The 18,446-nt window shown below is 41.3% G+C and overlaps 3 protein-coding genes across 4 annotated transcripts; 2 read left to right on the top strand and 1 right to left on the bottom strand.

Moving 5' to 3' along the window:
• Positions 1-159: 159 nt before the first annotated feature.
• On the bottom strand, positions 160-3,693 carry EIF2B1 (eukaryotic translation initiation factor 2B subunit alpha). 2 transcript variants are annotated; one of them, XM_005524234.3, is made up of 9 exons: positions 3,633-3,693; positions 3,431-3,532; positions 3,217-3,353; positions 3,024-3,140; positions 2,713-2,825; positions 2,035-2,103; positions 1,287-1,362; positions 968-1,093; positions 160-557 (listed from the first exon to the last, which is right to left on the bottom strand). In XM_005524234.3, the coding sequence occupies exons 1-9, from the start codon at positions 3,643-3,645 to the stop codon at positions 402-404; spliced, it is 909 nt and encodes a 302-aa protein (XP_005524291.1). In that variant the 5' UTR covers positions 3,646-3,693; the 3' UTR covers positions 160-401. The 2 variants fall into 2 exon arrangements, with proteins under 2 accessions (XP_005524291.1, XP_014109439.1); XM_014253964.2 differs by having other exon boundaries at positions 3,605-3,646.
• A 9-nt stretch (positions 3,694-3,702) lies between these two features.
• GTF2H3 (general transcription factor IIH subunit 3) lies at positions 3,703-8,654 on the top strand. The gene is made up of 13 exons (XM_005524231.3): positions 3,703-3,781; positions 4,002-4,081; positions 4,369-4,475; positions 5,005-5,168; positions 5,427-5,489; positions 5,725-5,754; positions 6,202-6,230; positions 6,315-6,389; positions 6,590-6,643; positions 6,870-6,938; positions 7,077-7,212; positions 7,295-7,331; positions 7,419-8,654. Exons 1-13 carry the CDS (start codon positions 3,772-3,774, stop codon positions 7,486-7,488), a joined length of 924 nt encoding a protein of 307 aa, XP_005524288.2. The 5' UTR covers positions 3,703-3,771; the 3' UTR covers positions 7,489-8,654.
• An 805-nt stretch (positions 8,655-9,459) lies between these two features.
• Positions 9,460-17,660, top strand: TCTN2 (tectonic family member 2). The gene is made up of 18 exons (XM_005524230.3): positions 9,460-9,591; positions 10,331-10,444; positions 10,736-10,809; positions 10,943-11,138; positions 11,343-11,443; positions 11,689-11,885; positions 12,128-12,251; positions 12,745-12,880; positions 13,508-13,573; positions 13,971-14,099; positions 14,361-14,438; positions 14,746-14,826; positions 15,138-15,249; positions 15,626-15,729; positions 16,120-16,270; positions 16,913-17,038; positions 17,127-17,215; positions 17,413-17,660. Exons 1-18 carry the CDS (start codon positions 9,510-9,512, stop codon positions 17,517-17,519), a joined length of 2,067 nt encoding a protein of 688 aa, XP_005524287.2. The 5' UTR covers positions 9,460-9,509; the 3' UTR covers positions 17,520-17,660.
• Positions 17,661-18,446: the final 786 nt, after the last annotated feature.

Here is an 18,446-nt window from a genome sequence, read left to right as displayed (position 1 = left end):
GACCTGGCATCCCTAAAGACACAGAGCCTGCAGTTGTTGAGAACAAAGCTAAAAGCACCACTCTAGTGTGGCAGGAGCTTCCATCAGCAGCCTTGTGCATGTTTTAATTTTGGTTTTTTTCAAGTACATACCATAGATCAGTATCAGCACACCTTAGAATAAGTCTGGATACACCATAAGGGATTTTATTTTACAATATCAAAATACTCCACCCCTCTTTAAAATAATTTAGTTGCAGCCTTTAGAACCTGTAATAAATTTGGGAATTTTCTCAATAGTGGTCCAAAATTATGTTAATCCTTCTAATGGCCTTTCCTTGCCACGTTCATGTATCATCATCCAAGTTCTTAGAACCCTGATAGTCACTGAAGATGACACATCCTGTGCAGGGAGTCTCTGAGTTACAGGTAGAGTTTGATGAGTTCATCACTGACAGCTGAAGGAGTCAACACACCCAGGTCTGTGAACAGCAGCGTGATCAGCGATGGGGAGGTGTAGTCAATCCAGGGGTGCTCCTCTGTTAGATTCTGACTTGTTTTCAGAGTGTCTGCTTTGTACTAGAAGGAAAGAGAGACCATCAGTTACTACACAACTGCAAGTTCAATCCTCTTTTGGGCAAGAGCAGTGCTACAGCCTCAAGCAGATGTTTGCGGTAAAACTGAAGGAAGTCAAGTGCTGGTGCCACCTTGGTCTCAGCTCTTTTAACTTGTGTAAAATACAATTTATAGTTCTGGAATTTGTTGGTTTAACTGTTTTTTTACCCTCAGCTGCTCCTGTGCCCAAAAGGAACTGCTTTAGGAACAGAGGATCAGTATCAAGACAATTACGGCTGTTTGGTGCCTGACTGTACCATGGAGCAACCCCATAATACCCCACAGCAGAGATACAGATAATCAGAGATGCTTAGAAGACAATTTTTCACAGACACACCAGTGTGCACCTTAGCTGGAAGTTGATTTTCTCTTACCTTAAACCTGTCAGGGACGTCCTGCTGATTGAGAGGGAAGAGTCTTACAAACTTGAAACTTTCTGCTACCACATAAAACGGCTTATTCTGGGCTTTGGCACACACAGCAATCTGATTGGTGCCAATCTGTGGAGACAGATGGAGAGCAACATTGCAGACTCACTGCTTACCTGAGAATGCTACCCATTTCCCAACAATTAACAGACATTTACTGGATAAAAACCAAATGGAAGAGACTTTTCAAAAAGCTTGAAACACTTCAAAGAAACCAAACTCTAAAAGTCCAGAGTTTACAGAATGATGTAAAACTCACAATTACCTTGTTGATAATGCCTCCACTTTCAACTACACCTTCAGCACCAACTAACACCAGGTCCACTTTCTCCATAATGTAGCTGTTAAAAGGAGGGAAAAAACTCCAAGCCTTACTGGGTAATAGGAAAAATGACTTGCTGAACAGAACAGAAATGAGTAATTCAAACAATCTTTCATTTTTCTGCACTAGTTTAATCTACCTCTTGTAAGTCCACATGCTGTTACACATCCTTGGAGTGAGATTTCATCTGCTTCCTTGCAGAATATTAAGTAGCCATATCTTCCCCAGCCATAGCTGACCCTGGCAACTGTGTAAATGCTGGAAGAAGCTGAACTCTAACTAGGAATGTTCAGATTTATTGTAGTTGTTTCTTTTCTCATGTATTTGACTTGTACTAAGCAGTGGTAATTTACCAAATACCTTAAGAAACCACAAAATGATAACACTTATGCAAATTAGGAAAAAAGTGGCCTCTTTGTTTAGCACCTCAGTTCTATTTTACAGATCTGTAGAAGATCTTAGGTCTGGTTTTTTTTTTTTTGTTCCAACATGCAAAATCAGATGCTTGTGTTGTAGCTGACACATTCTAATTGTGCACCTAAAGCTGTAACTCGTTTGGCCTGTTGGATGACCATGACAAACTAAGAAGTATCCCTGGAGTCTGAACAAGCTGCCTACATGTAAGCTTATTTTGTCTTCCTGTCAAAATAAAATTGCGATGAAAAACATTAAAATTTATGAGCAGACTTACCCAACTGCAGCATCCAGAATCACAGTCACAGGAATGTTCAGCTTCCTCAGGGCTTTTGCCATTTTTTGCCTATTTAAGAAAACATTTGTAACTTAAAACAATTTTTTTTTAAGACAATGATAGGACAATATTGTCTGAAAGACTGAAGCCTGTGACTGCCCCCATTCCCCTGCTGGTAGAACAGAAAACGAGTTATTGTATAGAAATGGAAGGAAGTGTTACATGTTATTAGTGACATGTATTACCCAGTGTGCAGGGTTTACTCCTTCACTTATACAACAATATCTGCTCTGAAGGAATTATTTGTCATCTTTAAATGACATTACTAGCTGTATATTTTACTTTGGTATGATTAGTATAATACTGATTATTTTAGCCTACTTAAAAAGCAGTTGTCTCACATCTCCCAAGGGAAAAGTAGGTTGCCTGGCAGTGACCAAAAGTTAAAAACCTTTGAGAAAAACCTAGATAACACTAATTAGAATATCGAGTATGGAAAAATAATTACCAATATTTTTTAGATTTTTTTTTCACTTGTCCAGAATAATGTGATGAGTGACACTTGCCATTTAAAATGCTCCAACCAAGCCTAGCAGCTTTTCTTAGGACAGGGCAAGTTGGATGGTAGCTGTAACTTACCCTGCTACCAAGATAAAAACCGAATTAATGAACACTCACCCTGCTTCATCGGGCTGCGATTCAGTAACATAAACACTGAATCGCTTCTTGGACTCCACAGCTGCTTCCAACACTCTGAGGACCACCCTGGAGTAGGCATGTGTCAGTATTCGCTGCCAGGACAAAAAAAAATTCACACATTACTTTTGCTGAGCCTTGGGAAACCTTTACTTTTGTTAGCAGTGCCATGGCTTGCTGTGCAGAACAATGTTGTGCAGAAGCCCCCATCAGACTCCTCTCCCCTCCTGTTCCTCCCTCACTGCCAGCAACAGCAAAAGCGAACAGGAGTGACCCTGGCCCGGCCTACTCACAGCACCATCCCTGATGAAAGGGTGACACAACTTGGCGATTTTGTTCCGAGACAGAGAGACTTTGGTCAGGAAGATCTCCCCGCGCTCGATCATGATTTCTTTGCATTTGGAGTAGTCCTGGAGAAGAGCGGGATGCCCGCTGAGCGCCTGGAGGGTCCGGCAGCAGCAGCGGGGCCGAGCGGGCAGCCCTTACCGAGTACTCCAGCGAGGTGAGGCTGATGAAGCGCAGGAAGAGCTCCCCGCCGGAGGACACGGCCACCGAGGAGTCCACCCGCGACAAGGTGTCGATGGCGTCCCGCAGGCTGTTCCGCAGGCCCTGGATGGTCTCCCCTGAGGAGAGGCAGAGACGCGTGGTCAGGGCCTCGCCCTGGGGCGAGCCGGGGCTCAGCGGGGACACCCGGGCCCACCTCGGTCCTGCTTGAGGAATCCCAGCAGCGCGCGGATGGCGGCCACGGCCGAGGCCACATCGGGGTCGTTCCTCAGCTGCGCCCTGAACGTCTCGATCAAGTCTGAAAGGCAACGGGGAGCGTCAGGCCCGGCCCGGCCCGGCGCCTCCCGGGGCTGCCCCGCGGCCCCGTTACCGTCCGTGCCCATCGCCGCCCCCGTTACCGTCCGTGCTCATCCCCGCTCCGCTCCGCTCCGCCCGCCGCGGCGTGGGGAGGGCCGGGCCCGGGGCGTGCCCGGATGAGCAGCGCCGGGCCGAGGCGTCATCCCCGGGCGCCGCAGCTGCCGCTGCCCGGCCGGCGCGATGAGCGCGGGTGAGCGGGACCGGCGGGGTCTGGGGTGCTCCGGAGGGGTCTGGGGCGCTTCGGATGGGTCTGGGGGCACTCCGGAGGGGTCTGGGGGTGCTCCGGAGGGCTCTGGGGTGCCGCGGTGGGGCTCGGGCTCCTCATGGGGAAGCGGAGCCCGTGAGCGATGCCCCGGGCTTTGCCCCTCTGCTCGGGGCTGGAGTGACGCTGCTGTGCGGGCCCTTTGCAGATGATGAGCTGAGCCTGCTGATCGTCGTCCTCGACACCAACCCGATCTGGTGGGGGAAGAGGGCCCTGGGAGAGGCTGAGGTATGGTCGTGGGGCGCTGGGACTGCCGATGGCCATTTCTGGGGGAAATTGTATCATTTTCTTTGACTTCGTACTGCGCTAATGTTGTCAAAGCAGGTCTAATGGGTACCGTGGTACCTTTTGAAATAGCTATGCAGCGTTCTGTAGTCATTAGAGCTTTTTTAAAAGCAAGAGCTCTTTCTCCATCCTCAAGTTTTTTTAACTACAGTAATTTCAGAGATTTCTTCTGAATTGCTTCTCTGTAAATGTTACTGTGCTACATCTGCTTTATTCTTTTTTTCCGGCAGTTCACTCTGTCGAAATGCATCGATGCAGTGATGGTGCTGGGAAACTCTCACCTACTCATGAATCGCACCAACAAACTCGCTGTAATAGCAAGTCACACTCAGGAAAGGTAGAGCTGCTTCTGAACAGTGTGAAGGATTCAAATTATTGTTTGATCACAGGAAACCAAGTTAAAAATACGTAATATATCATTGTCTTTATAGAAAGAAAAAGAAATTAGCTGATACTATACAGGAAAGAGTCTTAATGACTTACAAAGCAACAAAAAGAAGACAGAAGGGTGGTTTAAATAGACTTAAAAATACGCAGAGAGAATGGTAGATATGTGTGGAGTGGAACAATGCACGTGGCAGAAGTTCCCAGCTTAGGGGATATTTTTCTTCCCAGATATTTGTGAGTCTCAGGATCTAACCCCAAGTGCAGCCAAAGGACTTTGCCAGCTCTTTTAAGAGATGTCTCAAAAGGAGGGAGCGAATGTGGGTTTTACTCCAGTTTAAGTTGAAGGTCACTTACCTTACAGACTCTTTAATGCCTGAAGTATTAAAAGGATTTTAAATTAAACTTCAGAGTATTGTTATCTGCAGCTGATTCATTTATAGCTTTTCTTACATGAATACTTTGTTTTTCCTCTGTTTCAGCCGTTTCTTGTACCCTGGGAAGCGTTGGGCTGCTGCAGATCCCTTTGGAGAGGGAGGCCCTTCCATGGAATCTAATTGCTCTGGCAGCAAGGATGGAAAATACGAATTATTAACAGCAATAAATGATGCAATTGCAGAAGAGATTAAAGACCTCATGACAAAGAGTGAGGAGAAGAAAATTCTAGGCTTGATAGGCAGAATTTCAAAACACTTGGATTGTCAAGGACCTGCAGAAATGCCCTCTGTTTTCATCATATGAATTTTAATATGCTTGAAGTAGATGAGTTTATTATGTTTGACATTTCAGGCCTCTGCATTAGTATTATTTGCCAAAGATAAAAATGTGTAGTATTTTGTATTGTTAGCTTCAGTAGCTGTTTTTATATATAAAAGTAACTTTTGCACTTTTTCTTTTGTTGAAGCTGACATGAAGGGCCAGCAAACAGAAACCCTGTTAGCAGGATCACTTGCTAAAGCACTTTGTTGTATCCTTTTGATCACAGAATTGTCAAAGCCTTTATGTGTTCTTAAGACTGTTTCTTATAACACTAACTTTTACTATTCCTGTTTTGTTATAATACTTAAAGCTGAAACATTTGCCTGATAACTGTGGCTTGTGCTTATCAAAATGTATATTGGCTGAGGTGGTGAATGTGTGCTGTGGATCACGGAGTTATTTCCAAGAATGGAATGTAGATTCCTTAATGTCAGCTAATGTAGACATCAACAAGATGAGCAAAGATCTAAAAGGTAACATCTCTTTTCCTCTTTTCAACATTGGGTAAATATTTTAACCTGAATAACAGGTATAAATGTACATGCACACACAAAGAAATATGCATATTTGGACACACCCCCATTCCCAGAATTGGCACTAATAGGTAGAGGTTTATTTTGACCATTTGAAGTTGCCTAATTTAAAAAAGTTAAAGGACTTGATCAATAGTCCATGTCCTTAGGGAGATTTTCTGTTGCATACAAATACAGCTGTAACTGGAATTTCCTTGGAGTAACTGGAGGTTGAGAGGAATTAGTCCATAGATAATTGTCACTGGGACTGGAAATAGTTTCATACAGATATTTTATCTGACCTGTTAGATCTAACATCCAGTATATTCTGAGGTGTCAGATGCTACAGAATTGAAGAGGTAATACAAACAATGTGCTGATTCATTTCTCTTTCTTTTTAATACTTAGCCAATCAAGAAATTAAATCAAGGATTCTGGTAAGAACTTTTGCTGTCACAGTTTTCTTGTAGTCTTGAAATCCAGCGATATATGTAGGCTAACAAGTTTGAGTTTTTATTTAGGTCATAAAAGCTGCAGAAGACAGTGCATTGCAATACATGAATTTCATGAATGTGATCTTCGCAGCACAGAAACAGGTGAAGCTGGCTTTTTTTCCATTTATATATTTTATAATTTTATAATTTATAATCTTTCATTTCTGTGTAAAAATAACAGAAATGTTAATTTCTCATATGATTACATAATTTATAGTGCATTTATCGTGGAAAGAAATCATGGCAGTACCACTGGCAGGGCTGTGTGAGTCCTGGCTGAATTTGTTTTTCATCTCTTACAGAGTATTTTGATTGATGCCTGTGTCTTGGACTCTGATTCAGGTCTTTTACAACAGGTACAGATTTGCTGTTCTTATTTGCCATTTATATCAACTCATAAATACTTGATGTTAGACAGTTCAACACGGTCTTCAGCTCTTTCCTTTAATCAAGAGTGGGTGTGGAAATATGTTCAGTGGATCTGACAGTTCTGACTTTGCAGGCTTTGTGCAGTACAGGGTTATTTTAAATGCCCTGTTAATGTCACCAAAAAACAACCTGATCATTGTCTTTGCTTTGCAGGCCTGTGATATTACGGGTGGCATTTATTTGAAAGTGCCCCACATGCCGTCCCTTCTGCAGTATTTGTTGGTAAGTCATTTAAAAACACTTGTTTTTTAAAGAAACAGTGTTTCTTGTGTGTCAGATGTGAAGTATTGCTCACTTCACTGATGAGATAAGTCAGGAATACAAACCAAATTTACAAAGTACCTTTCTCCATCCATGCAGTGGGTTTTTCTCCCTGATCAAGAGCAGAGATCACAGCTTGTCCTTCCACCTCCTGTTCATGTTGACTACAGAGCTGCCTGCTTCTGTCATCGGAACCTCATTGAAATTGGCTACGTGTGCTCTGTGTGCTTGTCAAGTAAGTTTATAAATATTTAACAGTCTGATTTCTTGCATTGGAATGACCTGTTTTAGTGAAAGCCATTTCTTTGATTTTTCAGTATTCTGCAACTTCAGTCCTATCTGCAGTACCTGCGAGTAAGTGTTTATTCTTTGTATTTCAATGCTGGGTGTGGGAATATGTTCAGTGTATCTGACAGTTGCTTTTCCATATTTTTTTTCCAGGACTGCTTTCAAAATATCATTGCCACCTGTCATGAAAGCAAAGAAGAAGAAATTAAAGGTAGCTGCGTAGCAACATTATGTAAATACATCATTACCTCCTCCAGTAATTCCATGAAATGGAACCTACTTGAGCAACTGATGGCACTTTTTATTGGATATGAAAGAGAAGTGTATGCAGTGCTATTACTTGTTTCTTAGGGGATAAATATTTAGAATGTATGTTTTCTATGCAGCCTGTTAAATAACAAATCAATGTATTACCATGTAATCTGTGCTGTTTTAAATACTAATTCTTAACTGTAAGAGAAACCAGAAGTTACATCCTGGTAAAGAGTCACACCCTGAGAATTTGAGGATATTCTGGCCACTGCAAAGCTTCACACCTCCGAGTTATTTTCAAAGTCAAGAAAGCTTTGATTCTTTCTGTGTGTTGGTGTAAACTCAAGAATGACCATTTCTAGTGTGTAGGATCAGAATCGTAGCACTGTGTTGTTCAGGGACTTCAACTTCTTACTAGCAATATGAGCCATCAATTTCAAGATGATTTGTGAGCCACTTGGAAAAAAAAAAAAAGGTGCTAATTGCCCAGCATGTGCACTCACATGTGTTCATATTCCTGGGACTGTCCTTGTGGTATTTCTTTCTCGATTTGATATCTCTTAATTTGTGCATGAAAAGGCCTCCCTTTGTTTAAAATAACATCAATAAATGCAGATTAGCTGATTGGTCTTCAAGGTTTTATTTTGAAATTGGAAAACGAGAAATTGTTAAAAAGTTGTAATATGATAACAGGGCTGCTTCTTATTTTTAGTGTGTGGGTTTCCATCTGACACGTGACAAGAACAAAGACTATTAGATTGGTGTATTTTATGGCAGGAAGGTCTGCTGTGTACTTCTGAATGTGGCTTTCATTTAAAAAAAACACCAGTATCTCCTTCTAAAGAGAGCTATATAATTTGGTAGTTTAACCCTTCTCCCAAAAAGAATACAGAGGAATTTTTTTTCACATAGAAAACGAGTTATTTTTTCCTTCCCAATGTCTGTACAGGAATATGTCAGGTCTTGATATTCACATCAGGTTTTGTCACTGTAACAGCTGCAGTGCCAGTTTTTTCTGGGCTTGCCAATGTAACAAGGTGAACTTTTCTTCATTGACAAAAGCCATTTTGTGTGAAGGCTGTATTTATTATTTACATTTCATAAAACTTTTGTAATAAAGACTGTCTCTTTTTCAAATGTGGTCAGATATTGCTTTGATATTTAAGGGTGAGCTACATGGTTTTCTTGGAGTTTTGATGTTTGAATCTCGTGGTGTGATGTGACTGACAATGGGTGAGGGAGGACAGGTCTAAGTGGAGTCAGGGGTGATACTGAGGGACAGAGATGTCTGGGATTGTCACCAAAAACCAGGAAATAAAACTTTCTAACCAGTTTATAAGCTTAGAAAATAAACATTACTTTATTCAATGTTGAGGTTCATGGGAATCGCTCCATAAAATGTACATAAGTTATGAAAACTTAATTATTTGTACCTTCTAGCAAACAAACGGATTAGTGTTTATTTGCTACAAGTTACATACGTCTCTTATTAATTAGTACTGTAATGCCTATTGGCTAATAATTCTCTCGCTTCTCATTCTAATTAGTTCACATGCTCAGTTTCTCTCTTCCTTTGGGTTTGGGTGTTTCTTGGGTCACTGGTCTACCAGAATTACCTTTTACCTGCTTGGATTTGATTTCAGCACAATTACTGAGCTGGTTTTATTAGTTTCTTCCTTAACTTGGTGGTCCAGCTTTATGTCCTAGTGGTCCATGAATTCTGCATTCTTTCGTGTTCCTAATACTACCTCCCTCCTCCGGTTGTGAGAGCCCTAAACTTTAAATTTATTTTTCTCGCACACTTAGAGCTTTTTAGCGTTAGCTTTGTTAGTTTGTGACCGTCCCAGGGTCTGGAGCTGCCCCGCCGCCACCATCGCTCCCCGTGAGGCGGCCGCGTTCCCGCCCTTTCCGTGAGGCGATTTCCCGCCCTCCGCGTTGCCATGGCGCCGCGCTGGCGCTGCAAGATGGCGGCCGGGTGGCCGCCGTAGCGCTATGGGGGTCACTGCCTTCGGGGCGCTACTGCTGCTGCTGCTGCTGCCGCCTCCCTGGCCCGGGCAGCTGGCCGGGGACACCGGTGGGTCAGGGCGTGAGCGGCCGCAGTGAATGGCGGCCTCCGGGGGTCGAGGAACGGGCGGGGGTGTGGGGATGGCGGTCGGCCCGCGGTGGGATCTGCCCGGGTGGGCGTGAGGGGAGGCGGCGCAGACCCTGAGGGCTCCCCAAGGCACGGTCTTGGGCGCCCCTGCCAAACCCGAACGTGCTCGCCGTGAAGTTTCTGCCGCTGCTCAGCACAGAGGGGGAGGGTGGAGTTTATGTCGGACCTTTCAAACTTGGCAAAGTCTAGAAAGAAAAATCCAGTGGAACTCCCAGCTCCGAGCCCTAAACTTGACGCTGCGTCCACATGCTGAAGGCAGGAGCCCGCAGTTCCTGGCTCGCAGGTAGCGGGACATCCCTGGCACAATTCACGGCTCCGAGAAATTAAAAAGTGTAAGCTGAAGTCAGCAAGAAATGCTAAATATGGTGTTGCCGGAGCTGTGTAGTATCTGCGTGGGCTGTAAGTGCTATAATGTTATTTTACTGCCTGTTTTCTGGGCATCTTCATACATGTAAACTTGTGGCATAGAAGGCTACACCCACTCCTCCAGCACTTGGCAAGGATGGAATACAACCCTGTACTAGGCATTGCATGATATTTTTCTTCTGTTTGTGACAATTTAAAGTCTAAGAGTGTAAGAATATAGCCCAAGCACAAGATCTATATGTCTTACAGATGTTACCTTTTTCAGTCAACTTGTTTCTTTCTCTTTTTTTTTCAGTCTTCCAGCCTTCGTTTATTCATATGTCAGGGCCCAGAGTCAATTCATTTTTTCTTGGCAATTCCTCAGGAGTTAATTTTTCTGTAATTTTAAGTCCTAGAGATGCAGAGACAGGTAAGAACACTTCAACCCCTTTCCCCACGTAAATAAATATGTTTGCATTGTTAATATTTTTTGACACAAAAATTACTAGAGAAATAGTAATGCATGTAATTTAGTGTCTTAAAATAGTTACAGAAACAGGAATTTCAGACATTCCTGTGATTAACTCCTTAGTTCTCAGTTGGTTCTGTGTCAGCTGGGCCTGAGGGTGTACCTGAAGGCACAAGAGGAGTTTAAATGTACTTGTCATTTTACTTTCCTAAATGACAGTGGAATACCTTTAAAATTTTTATTGTATTATAGGAAAATTGCAATTTGCAAATTGCAGCGGAAGCAAAAGAGCTGGAGATTGGAATTTGGATGTAACTGCTGGTGTGGTATGTAAAACACTGATTCTTCTGCTATTCCACTTCATTCCAACTCCTCTCTCAGAAGCTGATGAATGGTACAGACAAGAGAAATTCAATGCAAGCTATCAGAGCTGTCAAACTTTATTTTGTATTTTTCCAGAACATTTCCAAGGTGACTGTAAGCCTCACCAGAACTCTGGAGCTGTGTTTGCCCAATGCCACTGAGTGCTGCCCCTCACCTCTGTGCATGGTGGAAACACTCCAGGTTTTAGCTTGCCGTGGTTCAGTGATGCTGGCACAGCTCCTGATTCAAGCTGAAATATTTGCCAACTCTTCCTTTGCAGGAAATGTGTCAGGTAAGTGCTGAAGAAGAAATGACATTTTGGCTGTTCTTTTCCTCTCTGTATGGAAAAATCGGGATTTGGGCAGCAACAAGGGATACTGAGCAATCAATGGAATTTAAGAAAAGGTTTCTACACAGAATAAACTGCAGTGTGCATGGTCTTTTTATTTCAATTTCAGTCCTCTTAATCTGCTTTTCTCTTCTACTTGTGTTACAGAAAATGCAAGTATCATCCCAAACCAGGCATTTAAGCCCTTGGGCTCTTGTCCTTGTAACTTAACAGCTGGAGCTTGTGATGTTCGTTGTTGCTGTGATCTGGTACTTATTTATTATTAAACTTTGATTAAGTGTTCTCAAAGTTTCTAGATTCTCTTGTTTGTGGGGAGAGAGAGGTACTGAATGCTTCAGACTAGATGGGCCAGAGGGCGTTTGGATATTCCAGATTTCTAAAAATAAATATGTTCTCTCTACAAAGTTGCTTGGTTTACCTGTAAGTTTGGCTTTATATTGCCATAAGTGTTGCCATTACCTTGCTAAAAAGTGACGCTTCTTTTCCCGTTCAGGAATGTACACCAGACTTGCAGCAGTTATTCAGTGGATCGTGTTTCACTGGAGTGTTTGGTGGGGATGTAAACCCACCTTTTGATCAGCTGTGCTCCTCCCAGTCAATGGAATATACCCCTGAGTGGTTTCCCTTCCTTTGTGTACAGTCTTCTCTTGACAACACACCATTTCTTGGCTATTTTTATCATGGCTCTACGTAAGTCTTAAGAAAATTTATTTTCTCATCTCATTGTCACCACACTCATTATGCAACCAAAATTATAACCTGACTTTATAATGAAAGATACTTTGAAATCAGGGTTTTAGGGTGCAAACCTTAAATGCAAGTGGAGAAATGTCAGTGGTAATATATAAGAACAGGGGACATGAAAGCAAACCTGTAATTATTTGTGTGAGGTAAAGAGTAAAGCACTGTTTATGTTTTAAACTTGTTTGCAGTTCTACACCCAAAGTTCCTTCATTTAAGATCCCTCTACAGACTTCCCCTGGGAAACCTTTCACTGGTTACAGAGAAGGAGATCCAATTATAACAGAAGAAGATGAGTATTTTACTGTTCCCCAGGTAATCACTTGGTGCTTATGAGCTTTTGATTCCTCTTGGTTTGTTTGAACACCCTATATCACACTCCTTATGGCTTTTTATCCAATTTCAGCAAATTTATGTTGGGATTTGTCACAAAAAAATCCCTCAGCCAACCAACCAAAAAACCCCAAAACAAAACCACAAAGTCATTATTAAAATAAACATTATCCTTCCTCATCCCCTTGCCCATTCCTGCAAAGGGTAATGCATTTTGGAGACACTTGTTGGTTATAATTATTTTCACAAATGAGGATGAAGTCATGGTGTACATTGAAACTACTTTTAAAGCTGTGCTTTTAAAATAGTAACCTCTCTTTTGCCAGAGGCTGAGGTGTTTTTATAACATCAGACAGCTTTCTTGTCAAAGTGTTGTGTGTAGCTGTAGGGCACATGTGGGGGATTTTGCTGACAAGTAATCTTCAAATGAAAAGCAAGGGGCTAGGAAATCCTTATTTCTGTGAACCACCCGCAGCAATCCATGGCTGGACAGTGTGTTGGGAATGCTCCTGTGGCGTATCTCCATAACTTTGATGTCAAATGCCTGACCAATTTGGAGTCTTACAAGGAAGGCCTGCCCCATGATGTGAGGATAAACACTGGCACTGCAGGTAAGCTGCAGAAGTCCAAGCAGGAATGGGTTTCATGTTTCTCGGAGCTGCTGGAACAGAATAAACCTGAGGGCTGTTGGCACAGTTGCTGAATGTAACATCTGTGTTATCTGGTGGCCTTAGTTCAGCATTTGGGGATGTTCTGTTCCTGTTTCTCATGACCTTCTAGCAAGTGTCCCACTGTTTCCCAAGATTTAGGAGACAAGAAATAATGGGATGGGCCTTTGCTTCCCATTTACCTGTTCCTGGTGACTCATTTTCAGACTGTTGCAGAGCCCTTTTTCTGTCAGGAGGGTGCAGTATCAGCGTTTTAGAGTTAGTGAGAAGTGGTTACTCTCTGCATTACAAAACCCTGTACTAATGAAGAGTCATTCTGGAGTTTGAGATAATGTGATTTCCAGCATGAACATATTTTATTTTATGCTCCATAACTGCCTAATTTTGTTAGTCTATATTACCTCTGTAAGACCCACAGATAATTAGCTGTATTTTCAAAATACATAAACAGCCTGGATCTTTACCAAAATTAATTTTCCAAGTAATTTCCTACTCAGTTTTCATAACAACAAGGATTGCATCTTGGATGTGAAAACAGAAAGGAAAACTTTGTTTGTTTTTCGTTCTCAGACTTCATCCAACAAAATGTGTTCTATAGAGCCATCACTGACAGGGGCAAATTCATCACTGAAAGTGGTAGGTCTCTTCCATTTAATGAATGTTTCTTACTTAACCTGGATTGTATATGAAATAGATTATTTTGATGTCTAAAATGTTTACCTGCTGCAATTCTTAGAAGGAATTTCATATATTATCTAAGACTGAAAAAGTAAACTGGCTTCCTTCAAATCAGGAAGTATTTAATTTACTCCAGTTCATCACAGTTACTCAGGAAATCAGGTTCCTTACTTTGCATACATGGGGGATTGCACCATTGCACATTGAAATGGTAAAATGAATTCTCAAAAAGATAAATGTTGTAATTTCCAGAATTTTGCCAAGGTTTTAGTGTATTCTTTCTCAGCTGCAGTAGCAGAGCTTTCTAATTAGAATGCTTTTCATTATGACCTTTTCTCTTTTTTCCTTCTGCCAGAAAACCTTCTTGCTGCTGAGGTTCTGTGTCAAAATGTAACTTTTGCAGAACATTATAAATTTATTTGGGAAGACAAGAACATTGAGCAAGTAAATGTCACTGTCTTCCTTGGAAGCTTATGTGATGGAGGTATCATGACATTTCTTTTATGATTTTTGATTTATTTCTTTGTGTTCTGTATGAAAATTCTGTGATAGAATCTCTTATTTAACAATTATTCTTAAAAATAATTTCCCTCAGACTCTAGAAAGAAAATTATGGGGCTGATCTCCATTAATTTGTGTGATTTGAATCTTCTGTCACTAATGAAAGACAGTAGTCTGTACCCCACATAGAACATACATTTTGCTAATTTACTTATTTAAAAGTCATGCTTTTTTCTTTTACCAGAAATCCTGACACAGAGATTCACAGTTGAATTTCTAAGTTTAAGCAGTACTAATGGAGAGGAACTGTTTGAGAATCCAGGTATAAATACTTTATTTTGCCCATTAAAAGTAAAAAAAGTTGGTACTGTACAGATTCTTATCAGTGTTTACATTTTATATTTCTTTTGTACTTCTTTATGTTGCCAGTCTTCACCTTCCTGCCTTACTGCACTGCCAATAGCAGTGAGCGGTTCTTAGGCTTTTGTTGCATAGATATTGATTATTTAAAGTGAGGCCATTCCCACTGTAATGGAAATGTCATTTGCTTCAAGACTGATGGCATTTAAAACAACGCTAATGTTTATAGGTTCTTCTACAGGGTTCATAATTTACCCTTCTCTGTTTAGGGTATCAAGTTGGAAAACCAGTGAGAGCTGCAAATCTGAATGCTTCTGATCCTCTTGGAAGCCTAAACATTTGGCAGCCAGGTATTGCCTTGTGAGGTTGCAACTTCAATTTAGTTAATGCTAAAATGTTGGAGCTTTATTTGGTTTTTGGATTTTTTTAAACATATTTTAGTTAAAAATCTCTGCCAGATTTTGCTTTTCTTTCCCAAACTTTCAAAGGTCAGTGAGAAAACCTTTAATGCTTTCTTGGAAAATTGAATGGACTTGTATCTGTTTTTGAACTCTACCATGCTGAGTTTGCATTCTAATTTTGATGTTTTGCACAAAATTGAAAGCTAGAGATCCAGAGGTGGATAATAGGAAAGCTCAAGTAAGATGTTTTCATTTCACAGCTGGCAGAGGTTTATGTGCATCAGCAACTTACAGACCAGTTCTGTTTGGAGTAGACTCATACTCGGGGTGCATTCTAGAAGTTGATATTAATGAAGATTGCAGCTTTTTAAGGTGAGCTACACAAGCTGAATTGTTTATCCCTGCTTCATCCCTATTGTTGATTGTTACATGACTGCCCACAAATGCCTCCCATCAGCACTGGTACATTCTTTTTAAATATTTATGTGTATGTTTCAGCTTTCTGTGGTTAATAGTCTCACTTCTGTTTTTGATGGGAAATCAATAATAGTTTCACTCTTTACTCAAATGAGGATTGTGTTGGCTGCAATACTTTGCCGTTTCTTCCCTTCAACAGTGCAGGTTTATTTTTGTTGTGCGATAACATCTTTCAGATGAAACTGACCTTAGGATACAGTAATATTGCAACCCAGAGTGGTAAGACAGTACAGATTTACATTCTGTGTGATGTTACATTCTTACTTTGCAGAGGAAATGTGACTGAGAAATTGAATGCATTAATACAAGCTACTCACATTGGAAAGAGGGACAATTCCAGTTACAGTGATCTAAATGACTGGGTGGAAATTATACGTAAGTGAGGCTTGTGTTGTTCTTTCTAATTTAAATATGTCCATACAATAAATAAAGCGTGTCAAAATAAATCCAAATTGTAACTTCAAATACCTAAAGCTAGTGATATGTATCTCTGCATCCATCCATCCATATATGTATACACACAGGCACATAGTTCACTATGTCTGTGGATACTGTTTGTTTTGCTGCCAGCCTGTACACATATGACTTGGTAGTTATCCATTGATAAATTACTCCTTTAGGTGTTTTATATTGAGAGAAACATTTTTAACGTGTTCCTGTGTGACAGTTACCAGCATTTCACTGGGCTATGAGAATAATCTAATTATGGAATATATAGTGTTTTCCATAATACTTACATTTAAATCCCTCTGTTCTCCTTCATAGGTCTTGATCCTTTTCCTTCTAATGTGAGCACCAGAGGCTTAAAAGGCATTTGTCCAGATATTCCTGCAAACCTGAATATTCGCATAATCTTTGCTAAAGTGGGAGCAGTGCAAGGGATTCCCCAGCAGCAGATTCTTGCTGTGCAGATCAGGTAAAGTGAGTTGTGTCTCTGTCTATCTGACAAATAAATGCTTCATTTTAAGCCTTGCTTACCTAACATATCCCAAATTAATTTTACAAACAAAAAAGGTAGTTTTTATTGCTGGTTTTTTACATGCCTTTCACTTTGCAACCCAAATTCCTTCGATCGCAACCAGGTTAGCCTATCACCCTCTGAAATGAAAATTAAAGAAAAAAAAAAGAATTATTAAAAGCAGATAATCTTTATACTTCACTGAAATATTAAATAAAAGACATGATGCTGCCAGCAGCAAGCATACACATGACATCTCATCAGGAGTCACATGGTGGAAGCAACAAGATTGTCCTGTGTTCTGGCTTACCCCATTGCCAAGCTCTTGGGAGCTGAGCTAAATGCTTTATTCTTTCCTGAAACAGGGAATTTTCACTCTGCAAACACTTCCCCTCCCTCCACCAAGTCAATCCCTATAAAATGAGATTCTGTTCCATTTTACCTCATTTCAAGACTGTGCAAGTTCCCCCCTTGTACGATGTGGAAAATCCAGGGATTATCAACCTCCTCATAAACACTGTGTTTTTTCCTTTCCTGCTTGTGTTTAGGATCTAAACCTCCATTTCCAGCCCTCAAGCAAAGTTATGCTCTTTGTTACAGTTACTCAACAGTCTTATGGGAGTTCCAGTGTGGGCTTGGCTGCAAAAACACCCTCAGCTTTCTTTCCATCACAGCTTCTGTTCAGTTCATTGAAGTCCCAGCTCAGCCACCCCCTCCAGTGACAAGGTAGTTTTGGTAAAAACATTGATAACCTCCCATTATGTTCAGCAGATGTAATGTGAATTGCATTGACCAAAAGGTTCCTTTTTTCCAGGTATCAGAAGATTTATGCAGAGTTTGACTGCAATCGAAATGAGGTGTGCTGGCCACAACTCCTTTATCCACTGACACGCTTTTACACAGGTAAAATAACAATGTGGGATGCCACAAAACAGGAAAGGCCATATTTCTTTGAAACATCGTTAGATGTGGGGAGTTTAGTATGAAAGAATGCTTTTGCATACACTTTAATCTGCATCTTTGGGTTTTTATAGAAACTAAAATTTAGCCCTCACACACTTATACTTTTTTGTTGTTGTTGTTGTTTGTTTGTTTTCCAGGAGAACCATATTCCCAGTGTCTTGCTAAAGGCCTGTTTCTGGCATTTCTTGTTTTACTTGCAGCAATTATGAACAACCCTTGGTTTTCTAAATTATGGAACAGATAGGTAAAAATTACAGAGAAACATTGTTGGATTTTGTAGACAATTTATGTAAACATTTAAAGACACACAAAATCAGTACTTCTACAGCATACAGAAAATGTCTGTTACTAAAAACAAAAACTAATAAATTATTTTTAAGATTTAGACTCTGTATTTGGAGTAGCAAAGTGCAGAGTTGACTTCAAGAAGGTGGTGAGTCCAGCCCAGAGGCTGCAGTGGGGTTGGGATTGTCCTCATGGATGGACAATCCTCTCAAGCTTGGTTCTCTTCTAGAGTAGGAGCCCTTATTGACAGGAAGCCCCTTCTGCCCACCTATTTTTGGAGCTGTGGGCAGACTTTTCACTCTTCTGAGAAGTCATAGCCCTTCAGCTGTTTTCATGTGTTGATCTGAAATTCTCTTTCCTAGTTCATACTTTGCATTGGCAACCTGCTGTGTCTGTGCGCAGGGCGCAGAAAACATTTACTTATTGTCCTTAGCTGATGAAACATATTTGGCATTTTCTTGTGGTCCACAAAGTTGAGAACTGGAGCAGTTCAGCTGACATGCTACCCCTGGGGATGTTCAGCCTGGAGAAAAGGGTGTGTGGAGACCTCACAGCAAGCTTCCAGTATCTGAAGGGGCCTACAGGGCTATGGAAAGGGACTCTTCATCAAGAATTATAGAACAGGACAAGGAGTAACGGGTACAAACTGAAATAAGGGAAATTTACGTTAGATATTAGGAAGGCATTTTTAATGTGGGGGTGGTGAGACACTGGGACAAGTTGCCCGGTGAGGTTGTGGATGCCAAGCCTGGCAATGCTCAAAGTGGAGCAACCCGGTCTGGTGCGAGGTGGGCAGGAAGGGTTGGGACTGGGTGTTATTAAAGTCCATTCCAAGCCCACGCTGTGTGGCTCTGGAGGCTGGCGCTGTGCAGGGCCAGGAGCTGGG

Source organism: Pseudopodoces humilis, chromosome 20 (assembly GCF_049639895.1).
Source record: "Pseudopodoces humilis isolate 2021_Gansu_Grassland_sample_001 chromosome 20, ASM4963989v1, whole genome shotgun sequence".
Classification (NCBI taxonomy): Eukaryota; Metazoa; Chordata; class Aves; order Passeriformes; family Paridae; genus Pseudopodoces; species Pseudopodoces humilis.
Note: the sequence above shows the minus strand (reverse complement) of the source record. Positions and strands in the feature narration are given on the sequence as shown.

Coding starts and splice junctions, on each gene's coding strand:
- EIF2B1 (XM_005524234.3), bottom strand. Junction 3,141..3,216: donor TCACCTCGCTGGAGTACTCG/GTAAGGGCTGCC, acceptor GCTCTTCTCCAG/GACTACTCCAAATGCAAAGA. Junction 558..967: donor ACGTCCCTGACAGGTTTAAG/GTAAGAGAAAAT, acceptor CTTTCCTTCTAG/TACAAAGCAGACACTCTGAA.
- GTF2H3 (XM_005524231.3), top strand. Junction 5,169..5,426: donor TAAAGACCTCATGACAAAGA/GTGAGGAGAAGA, acceptor CTTTTGTTGAAG/CTGACATGAAGGGCCAGCAA. Junction 6,231..6,314: donor AAATTAAATCAAGGATTCTG/GTAAGAACTTTT, acceptor GTTTTTATTTAG/GTCATAAAAGCTGCAGAAGA.
- TCTN2 (XM_005524230.3), top strand. CDS start 9,510: ATGGGGGTCACTGCCTTCGGGGCGCTACTGCTGCTGCTGCTGCTGCCG. Junction 14,439..14,745: donor GGAACTGTTTGAGAATCCAG/GTATAAATACTT, acceptor TTCTCTGTTTAG/GGTATCAAGTTGGAAAACCA. Junction 16,271..16,912: donor ATTCTTGCTGTGCAGATCAG/GTAAAGTGAGTT, acceptor TCTTTGTTACAG/TTACTCAACAGTCTTATGGG.